The 18,077-nt window shown below is 41.0% G+C and overlaps 1 protein-coding gene across 1 annotated transcript in view; it reads right to left on the reverse strand.

Moving 5' to 3' along the window:
* Positions 1-590: 590 nt before the first annotated feature.
* KIAA1958 (KIAA1958 ortholog) overlaps positions 591-18,077 on the reverse strand; it is a 136,088-nt gene continuing 118,601 nt past the window's right edge. Inside the window, exons 3-4 of the mRNA XM_088460076.1 lie at positions 4,831-5,003; positions 591-2,847 (exon numbers count right to left, since the gene is read on the reverse strand). Coding sequence (XP_088316202.1) covers positions 2,044-2,847; positions 4,831-5,003 — 977 coding nt within the window. The 3' untranslated portion in view covers positions 591-2,043. The remainder of the gene's footprint in view (positions 2,848-4,830; positions 5,004-18,077) is intronic.

Here is an 18,077-nt window from a genome sequence, read left to right on the forward strand (position 1 = left end):
TCCTTTACACTAATAAAACAGAGAACCCCCTACAGTGGCCTCCTTTACACTAATAAAACAGAGAACCCCCCTACAGTGGCCTCCTTTATACTAATTTTATTAAATTATCTGGTCTTGCAAAATCAGCTAATATTTGCATTCGAGTTCAGTTTAGCATTCATGTGTCGAGCTCACACAAGGAAAGGACCCAATGTGCCTACTCCTATCAGATGTTGTTAAATTTTGCCCCGTACAAATGCATCCAGCTCCCCAGTATAAATGGGTGCATTGAGGCATAAGGAGGAGCACTTCACAACAAAATGGCATTTTACCCATCATTCATGTTATGAGTAAAAATTACAACTAATGTACTTAACACATAGATACACATAACGACACAAAGTCGGCATGATGCCCCTACTTAAACATAAGTCTTCCTGAGCATGTGTTTCCATCTTCTAGCTCCAATCACCTAGTTCAAAAGAATGAATACTGTGCCTGGTAATTGCATAGACAAACCATCTCAGGGGCAGGATAAGTATACGCTCCAGTCACTTTAACGCAAAATGACAGAGAGCAGGATAATTAAAATATGACTCAGTATGCACATGGGTAGTACAGAGTTTATTATTTCCTTGATTTTTATTTTTTTAAACCATCAGCAGTACGTGCAGATCCAGTGTACAACGTGTGGAAAACAGATCCTCCTTCAGACATAAGACAAGAGACAGACAACAGTTCACTCCATAATATTATTGTTATGATAATTACACAAAACTGAGGCACTTCTGCTTCGATCTTTGATTAGACTAGATCATTTAGTCCAACGCATACATATATAGTCCACATTTCCATTGAAAATAAAGCTATAATGTCTACTATTAGAAGACTTTCAGATTTTATTCTCTAACACAATGTGTGAAATATATTCTTTTCTGAATACGGAAATCAAATAAAATTACACCTACAGGTTAAAATATGCACCAATCGGTGCTCTCCCACATCAATTAGTCTGCATATTCCATGATTCCGAAAAGGAAGCCAACAAATCAGCAGTGTCTTGCCAGCATGAGGGACATAACGTAGATACAACAATCCTTTTGTGCTCCTACCTATACGTTAATGAAACATTTAATGGTCAGGTAATACCTAATTCCTGCAGCTGTGATTCTAAAGAAGATACAAAACGTATTATAAAATAACCTGCACTTTCCATTTATATTGGTATTACCAGTGATAAGAGAAAGGACAACATTTAATCTACTACTACAGTAAAAATGGTAACACTGCAACTCCCATTCCTAGGGGTCAGCAAATTACAGCGTTTAAAGCGTCAGACAGAATTTATTGTCTTAGCATTTTATAAACTCCTCAAATGCAAGTTAGTTTCATAAGAAGCTATCTAAAAGGTCATCAACATATTGGAAATAGCACTGCACCTATTGTTTTGAAATAACATTTATTGTGTGTATTTCTTGTGCAGTTTATCTCATTATGCTCTTCTATTGAAATAGAGTTCCATTTTTCATTCATTTACAGACAGACATTTAGCCAATAGGTTAAACTCTGACATTGAAACCGCTTGCAGACCTAGATAAAATGTAGTGTCAACCACTAATGTCACTAGATGGCATGTTCTATGAAGCAGGGACCTGCCTATATCGTTTAGTAAGGGAAAGGTGGTAGTTTAATCATGTCTGTGTATTGCCTGTCACAAACATCTGGGGAATAGTATATTGCAAATATTTCATATCAGGAGCAAATATTCTGAAACTGTTGCGCTAAATGAGATCTTGTTCAATTTCCTTTTCCTTGTATTTCCTTAAATACAAGTGCTAAAAGGCACTATTGTCCCTTGACATGCTTGTGACATTAACACTGATCATGTGGACCTTATAACACAAATTAGTCCTAAACTAAACCAGAAGACAGCTCACAAATGTGATTAAAAAAAACCCACAGACCCTTGAATGAGGAAATATAGTTGTGATTTTAGACAAGTTCTTTAGAATGTTCTGCTGGTCAACATTGTGCAAGTAGCTAATTCAATGTAATGGGGTATTGTTAATAGTTGTTAAGGGGACCAAACTTTCGAAATGTCTGAGTAAAAGAAACAAATGTGTAATTGTCACATTGATCCAGCTTGACACGTTTTGCCAGCTTTGGGACAACACCACGTAAAGATCTAAGACCCATTCTCTGCTCCTCATACCAGACTGTTTCCATTCCACTGACTTCTTTTCGAGCAGTTAGGTAAAAAGGGGAGTTTACTTCCATCTGCGATGGTGGGCGATGGGTGTACATGAACTTATATAGAAGACAGTAAGGGCATCGTCTGTGTCCATTTGAATGTTCATGGTATATCTGTCCATAACACATCTTATTTATATTGGCTTGCTTGTCTCTCTTTACACTGTCTGTTCTAGCAAAGAAAGGTTGATTATTTGCATCCTTGAGTAATTCAATATCACCATACATTAGATCTGCATGTTCCTGTAAAGTCCTCATGTTTAAAAACTGACTGTTGTATTTGACCACCGATGACAACAGGGGCACAGGCCCATCATCTCCTAGACATCCAATTCTCCACATCTCCTCTTCATCTGCTAGCGTGAAATAGACAATATTGCGTGATCGGGAGCCTGACATTCCAGCTTTATTGAGCAATCTCAACTTTTCCTTTAGTTTCTGGGAGGATGAATTGAAGACACTGCTGGTGATAGAGAATCCAGCTCCAGCATTCTTCAGGATGCGATCTAAGCCTCTGCGTATGGCATGGAGGGACGTTGCAAGAAAATCTGATCCATCTGTTTTTTTTACTGTCACATAAAAATCTTCCAGAAGCTCATTCAGCTTAACAGCAGGGACCTTAAACACAAATAAAACAAATTGAAAAAAAAATTGATTTATGAAGGAAGCATATTCTTACATCACATTGCTGGCTAATATGATTTTACACAATGTAACACTTAAAAAAACAGTTTGATTTTAAATATCAGATAACAAAATGCACACTGGATGCAATATGTGCTATATGCTGGACACTTTGGGGGCTAATGTAAATGTTGTAGATTAATTCTCCTTAGATGAGTGCAGCTTGTTCCATAATGCAATTTGAAGAAACATATCTGTAGTGCTTTTTGCTGCTATCTATATAGGAGATTGTAATGCTCCTTCTCCCCTGTAGTGCATCTATTGGACAGGGAGCACAGATGGATTAGTCAATATTTTCAATGGCAGTTTTTATGCGTAAACCACTCCCCTTTTATGAGGGTAGTTTGCAGTTTTCTTCTTCCAATTTGGTGTGTTAGATGGTAATTACACCAATATTTTATTGAGGATATACTGATCCATCAGCACATGCTTTGGCAGAGATATTAGCTTAGTCCTCCAGTGACCTGTATGTCACTCAAAAGGTGTGGCAATACTCACTGGGAGCCAGGGGCATTTCTAGCGAGGAGGGGGCCCGTGTGCACTCTCCGACACGGGTCCCCTCCTCTCCGCCTGGCGGCGGGCAGCGCACTGAGCTGTGCGCGGCCAGCACCGGAGTTATAGACGCTGGATACTAGAGTGTGCCCAGAGTCTATAATGTATGCACAGGTCACCGGGAAAATGGCCGCAGCGGCCATTTTCCAGTGCCGGACCCCCGCACCGACGTGGGACTCCGGAGAGGTAAGTAACATTATGGGTGCGGGGCCCACCCTGCACCCATTATAGATACGCCCCTGCTGGGAGCCTTGAATAGTAGAATTATATACTCCTTTTTGTTCCCAGCAGCAGCGCACTTTCAGCTAAATGTTCTTTCACTGCATGCAGCGTGGTGCAACACTTGAGGGAGTTTGTAACGCATTTCCCCGCCTCTGAGTCTCAGCGGCTTGCTCAGATATATATATATTACTATCCCCGATTACAGCCAAGCCACCGAGCCATCGTCTGATAGATTTTACCCGCCAGAGTTATTCCAGCAGTGCTCACATGGGGCACTGGGAGCAGCTGCTGCATGTAAGTGACATGCACCATGGTGAGCTGTGCAGAAAGTGGGGCCACATGCTTGGGACAGGATTGGAGAGGTACATGCATGCAGGAAGTGCGCAGCGCTCCTGTCAGTAGTTGAATAAAATAAGTCCAAAAACAACATGCCCCAGCCACCACCCTATCCTCACCAACCCCCACTGTGACCGACAGCCGGGGGAGACTCATACACTATGCCCGCAGACAATGACTCTGCCCAGCCACTCTTACCTGCGTAGTCCTCTTGCAGCCTTCTGAATTCTGATTGGTGGCTAGCTCCAGCCATCCACCAATCAATGTGGAAAGACATCCCACCACTGTGATTGGTGGATGGGACTAGAGCCATCCACCAATCAGCATTCTGACAAATACTGACGGACACAGTGCGGCTGCATCATGATCACAGGTATGTGACACATGCGGCCGGGAGACAGAGAGAAGATGCTCCCTGGCCGCTCTGACTGTGTGAATAACATAAATGGAGCGGTCGCGGAGCATCTTCTCTCTGTCTCCCGGCCGCAGGGTATGTGATGCAGCGTGCAGCTGCAGCCACCCGGCGGCCCCATAACTTTAAAATTGTAGCGGCCCGGGGGGCAAATGTCACCCTGCCCCCCCAGCCCAGCCCACCACTGGTAGCAGCCATTTTGGGACCTGGACCAATATTCATGACAAGGCGATGTAGGTAATATCACAAATTCATGAGGCATACGTGGAGAGGTTTTGCACACAAAATGTCTGCCTTTGTTGTGGTAAATACATGGGTATACAATATCACCAACACCAAACAAGGCACATTGTTAAGCTGTTCTTATACATTATTTCATGGTCAAAATATATTACCTTGGTGAAGTCCATGCAGTCTTTAAGCCCTCTTGTCATGCACCAGTATCTCCACACGTTTAATGCGTACAAGGTGGCTTTGGTTGTGTTTGAGCTCACTGCGCTTATACATAGGTCCTTAAGGTCATCATGAAAATGAAAGATGGGGAACCTGTTCAACTTGGTTGAGTAAGCTGCAATAAATGAATAAATACATTTATACATGTAACACATTACAGACCAAAAATCCATGTTATTTGCACACACAAAGGTAGACTCACATTTAAATGTGCTCAGAGTTGATTTAATATAGGGTTGATGTACAAACTCAAATTTAAAAGGGCATCACATTGACACATTGTTTATTTTCTTAACCGTATGAGGGTGAAATACAGAGCAAGCAGTGCATGTTAGTGATACTGCAGACACCTCTGCCCAAGGAAAGGACAACCGTGGAACGCACTGAGGTCGACCAGACACAATAGACAGATCGGGGATGACCATAGGCCTTTTTACATTTGGCACAATTTAATATTATAAAGAAACATATAAATGATGAAAAGGTTTATTAACCTTAGTAGTCTTTTCCATTATTAACAGATTGGATTCTTATTCTACTAAAAATGTAAATGGGATGTCATGCATGATTCATAAATGAAAAGGGAACAATTTTGCTAAAACATTAAAACGGTCACACACATAATACAACTTTATATACATATACGCTTTATACACAAGGTAGTGTGATCAAGTCTGTATACTGTGGGGATGTAGTCACTATCCCGGGTTTCGGGATGCCGGCGCTCAGAATGCCAGCGCCAGAATCCCGACACCAGTCAGAATCCAAGCACTGGCATCCCTATGGTAAGTTGTTGGGTTAGGGGGAGGGTAGGCACTACGGGGGAGGGTAAGTTTTAGGCTGTGGGGGGAGGGGGGGGGTTAGGCTTAGCCACTGGTGGGAGGGTTAGGCTTAGGGGTAGGATACCTACCGACAGGCGTCGGTATCCTAACCTTGTCGGGATGCTGGTGTTGGGATTCTGACTGCCGGGATCCCGAGCGCTGGCATCCCATACCCGGCTATGGTCACAGGCAGACCGTGATTAGAAATTACTTTGAATATTCTATAGTAGAAGGAAGACTTTCAGGCTGTCAGGCTGACTTTCAGTTGGTCTATAAATGATCTGGCTCTGAAATACACTCCTCTACCTCTCCCCATTCACTGTCCTTCAGGAGACTGGTTCACTATTCAATAAGTGGGTATAAAGTAATTGGTCCATTTAGGATACAATCATTGCATGCCAGGGATACAAGAGGTACAGGTGTGCGATATGAGATGTCAGGAGCTGCAGGAAAAGGCAGCTTTCCCACCAACTCCTGGCAGAATTTGCTGAAAGAAACATGTATGGGATTCAAAGGTCAGCAAGGTAACAGTAGCAAGTCGAATGCTTCCGTAAAGAAACATTATACTTGTTATTGCTTAATAAATAATACACACATTACTGACGTCTGTGGCTGCTACATCATTTTAATTCAACCAAAACAAGTATGGCAGCTGCTGCTCATGATAAAAATGCAACTATACAGACAATGTCTTATGGACACGTGACTACAGTATCTCAGCAATTGTTGGCAAAATAAAGACAATGCTGTAGGGTAACATACACTGCAGAAAATATTCATAAATTAGATACACTATCCATTTAAATTAGACTGGTCATCCCAGCTAGCGCTGGAAACACTTTTCGTATGCACTACCCAGCTCTGCTAATAACTTTGATACCACTTTTAAGGGTCATTTGTGAAAATGGAAAGAAAAAGTTTTTTTTTTTTTAATTTCCTCTGATGTATTTGGTTCATTGTGACTTATGGAAAGCACCTCTCTACTACATGGAAAACAAGGCGTCACGGACAGCCGGCCAATCTCTACAGATACGCCAATCTGAGAATCGCCACCCGTGATTTATACCGGTTACTTGAGCAAACGTGATTAAATAAACCGAACTGCCATCAGCAAAGAGGAACTTTAGTATTAAATACAGGGTAAGCGTTTGCTCTTACCTGCTATATAATTATGCACACTTAGTAAAAATAGGTAACGTAGGCTAAATGAGGCCTTGGGTCATAAAAATACAGTTCCAGAACTAGAATTAATGTTTTAATTCAAGAATATCTTCAAAGCTTAGTTACAAAAAGTTACAAGATTATAATAATATTAAATAAAAGGGTTCACACAAATTACTCAACTCCAAGAAATAAAAGGGAAGAAACAAACCATACAGTTTGACTTAGGTGGTTCTGGACGAGGCAGTCCCACTGGGGAACTCCGGATCAATCTGTATCTCACGATAGCCTCTCAGAAATGAACACTGAACTATAGTTGAATCACATATTTATGCCTGCTCCTCCAGCATCCCCCCTCCCTGGGGTAATTTTAACCCTTGTCAGCTCAGTGTATTGTCCCCCTAGCTGGACTCCAGGATGTCTCTGTCATTTGGGCAGGGGTTATTTTATTATACTTTCAGTTCTGTTAGAAGTTGAGTTCCAAGACTTAGGTCAATAAACATACCCCTGGACTTAGGTGAGGAAATACACACCTTTTGAAGACAGTGTGTCTCTGGTATAAGCAATCCTGATTTGATCTCTGTTTAGGAACAGTACACAAAGCTCTTAATTAGTTATTTTAGCAGAGCCTGGTCAGTTGGCTGGTAATTTCCGGGGTCATCTATCTTATGTGGGACATACAATTTGACACGATTATAACTGAAGCAGGAACGCAGAACTTCCTAACCTCTGCTCAACCCATGTTCAAAGGCTCGTCATCCTTCACACACGAATAACATTACATACCAAGTCAAAAAAAGGGCAAGTTACATGTTTATACCATTAACATATCCTGCGCACTTATGCCCATGCAGATGCCAAAATCTGCTTTTCGCTACACAAGGGACATAACATTTAAATGAGCTACTAAACAGCTTCATTTTTGTACATCCACAGAGGTGTCAGCATATATTTCCAAGAGGATGTGTTTCATACCATTCTGGTGCTCTTTATACAGCTGTGTCCACATACACTATTGCTGCAGTCATGTCAAACAGCCCATCTCGATGCACCAGGTTTCGTGCAACTGTTTGTGCTGTGCGTTTTTCACCCGAAAATGCGTTTTAATCTCAATGCAATGTGACTAAGACTCAAGAGGAGATTGCACTGATTAATTTGATATGCAACACTTAATTCTGTGTGCATCTGAGTCTGAATCTGTTTACAAAGTGCTGCGATCCAGCGGCCGCAGCTTTTTTTCCACGTCAAGCTCTATTGTGCTTTGTTTACAGACTCAGTCGCACGCAGATTTACAAGTGTCGCATAAAATAATAAGTGCTGTCTTTTGGTGCATCATATTGTAAGATGCATTTTCAGAAAAAAAGACGCTTGATGCAAGCAGAGTCACACGGGACCTGGTGGCTCAATTACACCAGGCGTCCCGCGCCATATGGCATATTGAGGCTAGGTGTATGAGGACACACCTGTACAAGAAATCACATTTTTAATTGCACAATAATGAAAATACACAATTTAAAGGGTGGGCTCCATTTCACAGAGACCCTCTCCAATCCAGAGAGCCCAAGCATGAGCAGCATATATAGTGAAGTCCTGGTCTCTGGTGAGTGGGCCCTCTCAGTTATTCCTGCTCAGAGTCAAATAACTGTACAAAATTCTGAAGCATGTCTGCTTTCAAAACAGTACAACATTTGTAGCCCTCAAAGAGCAAAACGGTTGTCTACTAATTGCGTGGAGTCACTGTTTCTAGTATAACATGAGTGAGTGACTAAGTTTAGTGTGCGGGGAACAGCTATAGTTCGTTTTGGTTTGAAAAAAAAAAATGGGGCTTAATCGCAGAGTGCATTTGGGAAGGAAGTGCGTGCAAGATAGCTCGTTCCACTAGTGACTACAAGCACAACATGTATCTGGTAGAAATACAATCCTTCGTCAGGCAGAGATGTGATTTAACATGTAAACACTACTAAACAATTCCTTGTAGACTTCATAACTATACACTTTTATTGTGAGCAATAAAGCATTGAATAAATACTGTATAATGCTATTTTTTTTATAAACACAGTGCAGGTTTCTTGGAAGGAAGCCTGCACATAAGCCTCTTTATATCAATTTATTCATATCAATTACTAGCTGTTACCAGCGGCTTCACCCATGATGAAATCGTTTCTCTTTATTTGAGGTGTTATACCTGTATTGCTGTGCATAGGTGCTCTGTCACGGGAGGTGCCCATGTGACCAGCAGCGCTATACAGACTGGTGGCAGCAGCGTCTTCACCCACCACTCACACCAATGTCACTGTGTGCCCTGTGCACAGACTGCTATGTCGCCTATCCTATACAACTGATTGCAAGGCCCAAAGCACCTCTCTCCCACCCATTACCTGCCGAGTGCATGGTGCCACACCTATCTCTTGCATTTATGTTGTAAAAGTCTATAAAATGATGCAGTTTTAATGAAAATTAGTACAGTAGTTTTTACACCAACTTGGAACAAACAGAAAGACACAATGTTCTAATTATATTAGTATAGAGAAATGTATTACTATGGAGATAATTTTGAGTCCATATTTTTTATTTTTGTTTTTGCAAGAAAATATTAGGATTTATTGAAAAATTTTGCTGTACTGTAAAGCTCTTATTCATAGTAAAGCCATACCAACTGTTCTGCTAGTGCAGAATTGATAATGTTGCTGGCATGTAACAATGTGCTTGTAGACACATTTCTGTATTTAATCAGCAGGTGGCACTGTAGAGGAAAAACCATGATACAGTAGCCATATCTGCTGCAGCCTTCAAGGAAAAATACATTAGATCACAAGTTCTCAAACTCGGTCCTCTGGACCCCAGACAGTGCATGTTTTCAAGGTATCCTCACAGAATCACAAGTGAAATAATTAGCTCCACCTGTGCATCTTTTAAAATGTGTTAGTGAGTAATGAATACACCTGTCCACCTGCTGGGTGACCTGGAAAATGTGATCTGTTTGGGGTCCTGAGGACCGAGTTTGAGAACCACTGCATTAGATAAATGTAAATCAAGTGTGTCGCAAAGTTCTCAGCAACTCTGGGAAGACCAGTGAGAGCCTCAGAGTATTGGCTCCTTCACACAAAAATATACATACGATCAATGCATTAAAATAGGTAATTTAAAAGTCAATTTCCATCATTAAATTTTAAAAGGTTAACTACATCTATCATAGATTTCACCTTATAATCTGCAATAGTTCCAATTGTAAACTAACAGGAAACACCGAGGTGACTTGTTAGCATGTGGAGATTATACAAACATAAATTTGGCCTTTCTCCATTGAAATATAAATATATATTATATATATATATATATATATATATATACACACACACATATATATATATATATATATACACATACACACACACTACCGTTCAAAAGTCAATTTCGTGTTTTACATGAAAACTGACTTTTATTTATCAAATGAGTTGCAAAATGAATATAACATATTGTCAAGACATTGGCAAGGTTAGAAATAATGATATTTATTTGAAATAATAATTTTGTCCTTCAAACTTTGCTTTCGTCAAAGAATGCTCCTTTTGCAGCAATTACAGCATTGCAGACCTTTGGCATTCTAGCTGTTAATTTGTTGAGGTAATCTGAAGAAATTGTACCCCACGCTTCCTGAAGCACCTCCCACAAGTTGGATTGGCTTGATGTGTACCATACGGTCAAGCTGCTCCCGCAACAGCTCAATGGGGTTGAGATCTGGTGAGTGCGCTGGCCATTCCATTACAGACAGAATACCAGCTGTCTGCTTCTTCCCTAAATAGTTCTTGCATAATTTGGAGGTGCGCATTGGGTCATTGTCCTGTTGGAAATGGAAATTGGCTCCAATCAAGCGCTGTCCACAGAGTATTGCATGGCGTTGCAAAATGGCGTGATAGCCTTCCTTATTCAAAATCCCTTTTACCTTGTACAAATCTCCCACTTTACCAGCCCCAGACCATCACATTACCTCCACCATGCTTCACAGATTGAGTCAGGCACTCTTCCAGCATCTTTTCACTTGTTCTGCGTCTCACAAATGTTCTTCTGTGTGATCCAAACACCTCAAACTTCGATTTGTCTGTCCATAACACTTTTGTTTGTTCTTTTGCCCATATTAATCTTTTCCTTTTATTGCCAGTCTCAGATATGGCTTTTTCTTTGCCACTCTGCCTAGAAGGCCAACATCCCGGAGTCGCCTCTTCACTGTAGACGTTGACACTGGCGTTTTGCGGGTACCATTTAATGAAGCTGCCAGTTGAGGACTTGTGAGGCGCCTATTTCTCAAACTAGAGACTAATGTACTTGTCTTCCTGCACAGTTGTACAGCGGGGACTCCCACTTCTCTTTTTACTCTGATTAGAACCTGTTTGTGCTGTTCTCTGAAGGGAGTAGTACACACCGTTGTAGGAAATGTTCAGTTTCTTTGCAACTTCTCGCATGGAATTGCCTTCATTTCTAAGAACAAGAATAGACTGTGGCGTTTCACATGAAAGTTCTCTTTTTCTGGCCATTTGGAGAGTATAATCGAACCCAGAAATGTGATGCTCCAGATTCTCAACTAGCTCAAAGGAAGGCCAGTTTTATAGCTTCTCTAACGAGCAAACCCGTTTTCAGTTGTGCTAACATAATTGCACAAGGGTTTTCAAATCATCCATTAGTCTTCTAACGCGCTTAGCAAACACGATGTACCATTAGAACACTGGAGTGATGGTTGCTGGAAATGGGCCTCTATACACCTATGTAGATATTCCTTTAAACACCAGACGTTTGCAGCTAGTATAGTCATTTACCACATTAACAATGTATAGAGTGTATTTCTGATTAATTTAAAGGTATCTTCATTGAAAAAAAAACAGTGCTTTTCTTTCAAAAGTAAGGACATTTCTAAGTGACCCCAAACTTTTGAACGGTAGTGTATATATATATTATATACATATATACACACACACACACTCTACCGTTCAAAAGTTTGGGGTCACTTAGAAATTTCATAATATATATATATATATATATATATATAAAAACAAGGTCAGAGTATGGGTGCCGACTCCTTACATTAATAAAGTGGCTGGATTTGCTTGTAGAACTGTTAAACAATACATTCTTGGATGAAGATAGTCAGGTGCATAAATATTGGGACATTGACAGAATTTTCATATTTTGGCCTCTATTCACCACCACAATGGCTTTGAAATGAAACAAACAAAATGTGCTTTAACTGCAGACTTTCAGATTTAATTTGAGGGTAATTACATCCAAATCAGGTGAACGGTGTAGGAATTACAACGGTTTCTATATATGCCACCCTCTTTTTAAGGCGCCAAAAGTAATGGGACTATCAACTCAAAAGCTATTTCATGGACAGGTGTGGGCTATTCCCTCATTATTTCATTATCAATTAAGCAGGTAAAAGGTCTGGAGTTGATTCTAGGTGTGACATTTGCATTTGGAATCAGTTGCTGTCGACTCTCAATATGAGATCCAAAGAGCTGTCACTATCAGTGAAGCAAGCCATCATTAGGCTGAAAAATCAAAACAACCCATCAGAGAGATAGCAAAAACATTAGGTGTGGCCAAATCAACTGTTTGGAACAGTCTTAAAAAGAAAGAATGCACCGGAGAGCTCAGCAACACCAAAAGACCCGGAAGATCACGGAAAACAACTGTGGTGGATGACAGAAGAATTATTTCCCTGGTGAAGAAAAATCCCTTCACAACAGTTGGCCAAATCAATAACACTCTCCAGGAGGTAGGTGTATATGTGTCAAAGTCAACAATCAAGAGGAGAATTCACAAGAGTGAATATAGAGGGTTCACCACAAGATGTAAACCATTGGTGAGCCTCAAACACAGGAAGACCAGATTAGAGTTTGCCAAACAACATCTAAAAAAGCCATTACAGTTCTGGAATAACATCCTATGGACAGATGAGACAAAGATCAACTTGTACCAGAGTGATGGGAAGAGAAGAGTATGGAGAAGGAAAGGAACTGCTCATGATCCAAAACATACCACCTCATCAGTGAAGCATGTTGGTGGTAGTGTCATGGCGTGGTCATGTATGGCTGTCAATGGAACTGGTTCCCTTGTATTCATTGATTATGTGACTGCTGACAAAAGCAGCAGAATTAATTCTGAAGTGTTTCGGGCAATATTATATATTCAGTCAAATGCTTTAGAACTCATTGGGCAGCGCTTCACAGTGCAGATGGACAATGACCCGAAGCAAACTGCAAAAGCAACCAAAGAGTTTTTTAAGCCTAAAAAGTGGAATGTTATGCAATGGCCAAGTCAATCCCCTGACCTGAGTCCGATTGAGAATGCATTTCACTTGATGAAGACAAAACTGAAGGGAAAATGCCCCAAGAACAAGCAGGAACTGAAGACATTTGCAGTAGAGGCCTGGCAGAGCATCACCAGGGATGAAACCCAGCATCTGGTGATGTCTATGCGTTCCAGACTTCAGGCTGTAATTGCCTGCAAAGGATTTGCAACAAAGTATTACAAAGTGAAAGTTAGATTTAGGATTGTTTAGTTTATCCCATTACTTTTGGCCCCTTAAAAAGTGGGAGGCACATATAGAAACCATTGTAATTCCTACACCGTTCACCTGATTTGGATGTAATTACCCTCAAATTAAATCTGAAAGTCTGCAGTTAAAGCACATCTTGTTTGTTTCATTTCAAAGCCATTGTGGTGGTGAATAGAGGCCAAAATATGAAAATTCTGTCAATGTCCCAATATTTATGCACCTGACTGTATATAGTCACACTTCCCACTCTAATCTGTGGGTGGCAGCTCAGTCCTCCAGAACATCATTAGGTGATACGGTGCAGAAACCTGTAGTAAGTGGGGCAGAACAAGCGCCTACTAGTGTAATAATTTAGAATTCCATATACACAAATTTAATATGCGTACCAGATCAATGCTAATAAAGCATATCAGCAGAGGTCTTTGTCTCCCATATACTTGATGCTCCTGGGTGATTATTCTGCAATCCCTGCTTGGCTTAATGTCAGCTCACAACCTCAATATAAATAAGAAGTCTCCATAGTGCAGTATTTTAGTGTAAATTGCAAACATTTATTCACAGCACAATATAAGCAGGAAACAACGTACAAAAGGAGGTTTTGTTCGCTTATTTGAGAGAATTTGCTCGCTGGATGTTTTTTTTTTTACATCTGACATATCATCTGAAATAGATTAATGAAATGTGTAATGTATAATACTGCTGATGTAATAAATGAGGCTATTGAGCTCGCTGCTAGCCTGACCTTGTACAGTATAATGTGTTTTTTTTTAACCTATTATCATAAGAAAACTACAAATGGGTTTTGAATGCATCTTTCCAATATGCTAGACACAGAAAATGTAGTGAATGTAGTAGTGTGTTCTAAAAGGCCCAAAAACTTGGTATATAACTGGCACAGTTCTGGTGGTTTAGAAGGGGTGAAACAGCCAATTATACAATTTGGCCCATTACTATAACCAAACTGGACAAAGAATATAGAAGCAGTAAAGCATTTAGAATAAAAAATTAAATATCTAACAGGGGGCTAATGCACAGTTGCACCAAGTCCATTTTGCAGATAGATCTTACAATTTTTCGCTCTGCACATACTCCATAGCTGGGTATATACAAAATTTAGCAACTAGAGATGACTGATAGTCGTACGCATCTCAGCAGCATCTCCACATGTGGCTAAGGTGGTGTAACTGGGCAGCAAACGGCCATTGGGAAAAAGCCTCAATATTTTGATGGCGTGTAGATGGAATTGCTGGCTATTCAGAGTTGAGCATACGCATAAATATAGGCATTTTTGCCGACATTATGGCTGCAGCCAGGTCAGCATAGCAGGGTGTAAGTTTCATGGTATGGGGGGGCGTGGCTGGGTACATTACCCGGCATTAGGGGCAGAGCAGGGGCGTGATCTTGCGATCCCATCGTGGCCCCACCCTCCTGCTACACAATGCCATGATTATCAGCATTGTGAAGCAGGGGGATGGGCCATTTTATTGCAAAGGCTCCCCCCCACAATGCTGCGGGGAGGAAAGAGGGGGGGGTCTAAAGGCGAGCGGCCGGCTCGCTTTTCCAGCCTCCTGGTCATTCCGGGAGAGTAGGTAAGTATGAATATATCGCAGGTGCAAATGTAGGATGACAACTACATTAATTTCACAGACAGATGGATAGGGTCAGGGTAGCCAAATAGATGTGGCTAATTCCAAATACACCAGAAGATCAGACTTTTTTTCGGAGCACTAATTGGTGTCAAAGGGGGGGCTCATTCACCAATTCCACATTTGGGTGCAACATTTTCCTTGAATCACTGCAATTTTGCACTTACATGTAACGTTAATATATCAGACCTACAGAATATCGTCATCAGGAATGCTTTACATGTTGAGTCGAAGTCTTAAAATACATATATAGAGAGAAAGATTCAGCTTTTTGTACAAGTACATTTTAAAACCACAAACACAAAAGTTAATCAAAAAATATTTATTTCACAGAAATACCGCAAAGCCGTAATTTCTCAGTACACAATGCTTTTTTACATTTACACTTCAAAATTAGCTTTTAGTATTTCTGTATAAATGAATACGCAAAAGTTCAGCATTTGTGAATTCAATTAAATAAGTTTGTAAACCAATTTTAGTGACTGATGAATGCAGTTTAATTTGGGCTTGTTATATCAATCAGACTTCAAGTATTTTGATGGTTTATTAGGGTGCATAACTTCACAATGTAGGACTGTGCCCACAATGTATATCGATTTAACATACCTCTCTACAGCCCTGGTGTTCGGCAAAGCTGTGTGATTTGACAGAGAGAGGGGGTGGCATCTTTGGAAAGAGACTGTTTGAGGTATGGTCTAGATCAGAGGTTCCCAAACCCGCGGATCGTTGGTCGTTATCGTTCATCGTTTTAACGTACCCACTGGGCGATAAAGTGAACGTCATCGTTCAAAATATCAGCAATATCCGCAGCTCCGCACTAAGTAAGAAGTGGGTATGAGGGAGGTGCATGTTACCTGGGGGAAGGCACCTAGGGTGTCAATAACTCACAATGGCCCTGGGCAGGCTGAAAACTTTTATGTGATGTTTATACTGTTTGCACCATGTACATTTTATACAGTATCACCCAACTCTCAAATTTAAACTTCTGTTGATTTTTTTAGCCACTATGGTGTAGCAGTGGTAGGAAGTAACAGAGTTAATGAAGCTCCCCACTGCAGCCTCTCCCAGCGTACAGGTAGGTGGCCTTATTAACCCTTCCCTAGACCACCAGCTTGTCGGGCACTAGGCCCGTGGGGGTAATCAGGCCTTAGGCCTGTGGCTTTGACAGGTGAGCATTGTGCCCATGCTCCTATAAGTGACCCAGGGAATTAGGCCCAGGTCACATAAGTTGGCATAGCTATAAGGGGCACTACTGTATGGCATTTTTTTAATAAGGTTGGGTATATTGTATATAATGAGCACCGCTACTCTGGGGCATATTGTATATAAGGATGTATACAATATATTTGATGTGGATCTGGGTTTTATAGCAATTAACCAGTTTAAGTGGAATGGGTATGAAGTCCTGGTGGCTGAATAGCGTCGGTTCATATCCCAAAGGGAGAATATCCCGACAGGGCAGTTAAGTACCCTATCCCTACCTCTCCCCCCACCCCCTAACTCTAACCCTCCTTTAGTGGTGCCTAACCATAACCCCCCCTTACCGCACCCTAAAACTAACACTCCCCCCGGCTAACAGCTACAAAGCCCTAATGCTTACCTTCGGTAGGGATGCCGGCTGTCAGGTTTTCGTCATCGGACTAAAGATAGGCGTCGGTATTTCGCCACCTATCTTCAGTCCCGGGTCGGGATTCTGACCACCGGTAGATAAACTACATCCAGTTTATATATCTGAAAAAGCATGGTAGAAATCTTATATTATTTGCCCTGGACACCAAACACCCTAGTTACACCTCTGCCTTGGACCATGCAAGATTGCCAGTACACATCAGAAGATTTAATGAATGACAGAACGATGTGTTGTTTCGTCCTTCATGACTATGCACTGCATGCAATATCTTCAGATCTGCCTTTTGCAGATCAGAAGATGCGATGAATGACGCACGGGAGCACGCAATAGTGCATACAAACTAGATTATGTGGACGATTTGTCGTTCAGATTCGCCTCCAAAACAACAAATCGTACAATATATCATCTAGTGTGTATCCATCTTTAGAAATATAAGAAAGTATTTGTCCCCATTTTAAACAGTTGCTTATTAATAATATTGACAATGACAACTCTAGGAGAAAGGAATACATTTTTTACTAACAGCCATTATATGGATGAGCTGAATTCCTTAGCTACACAAAAATACAAGTAGGAACAAGCCTTAATGAAAAGTTAACAATACAGTGTAAACCGATTATCAGCTGCTGCCAACGCTTATTAACAGATGAGTAAACTAATCAAAAATAATACCATAAATATACTTCTCCACCCTAATACCTCGCATTGTACAGGACTTAAGTGAGAAGCCTTCTAATTTTTCTGCTACCATCTCCTCTCCCCACTAAAGCTGGCCATACACCAGACCAACTTTCCTCCAACCATCCAACTAGTTGGTTGGTTGGTTGGAATGAAAATCCGGTAATGCTTGGGAGCAAATGACAATCAGCAATTTGCTCCCAAACACTGGAAAACAGATTAAAGCTGTTGTTCAGACAAGTTGTTTAAATCATAGATGGTTGGAGGAAAGTTGGTCTGGTGTGCCTCCCTGTGTGTCTCTGCTCCCTTCCTCTGGTATACAAGATCCCACCAGGGCCCTCTTTCTTTCATACCACTGCACCCCTCTCTTACCAGCCCAGTATCTCGAGCACATACTGGCCTACTTCACGCAAGTCTACTTATCGTGGACTCTCACTGTCTTGATCTGCAATTCGGTGTTCTGTTTATATTTCATTTCTTGTTGACTGGACACTGTATAGCTTTGTCATTGTTATCTGTGCATTTGTAATACTGATACATTTGTTTTGTAAACCCCTTTGTATTTCTCAGTGGATCAATAGCGGCGTCTTACAAGTAGAAGATAATAATTCTGCTGGTGTAAGATTGTTACCCACATTATGTTTATTGGACAGCTGAATTTTGCTAGGCTGGCCAGGTTCAAATCTCAGGTGATTGCAAG

Source organism: Taudactylus pleione, unplaced genomic scaffold (genome assembly GCF_031769625.1).
Source record: "Taudactylus pleione unplaced genomic scaffold, aTauple2 ptg000967l, whole genome shotgun sequence".
NCBI classification, from domain to species: domain Eukaryota; kingdom Metazoa; phylum Chordata; class Amphibia; order Anura; family Myobatrachidae; genus Taudactylus; species Taudactylus pleione.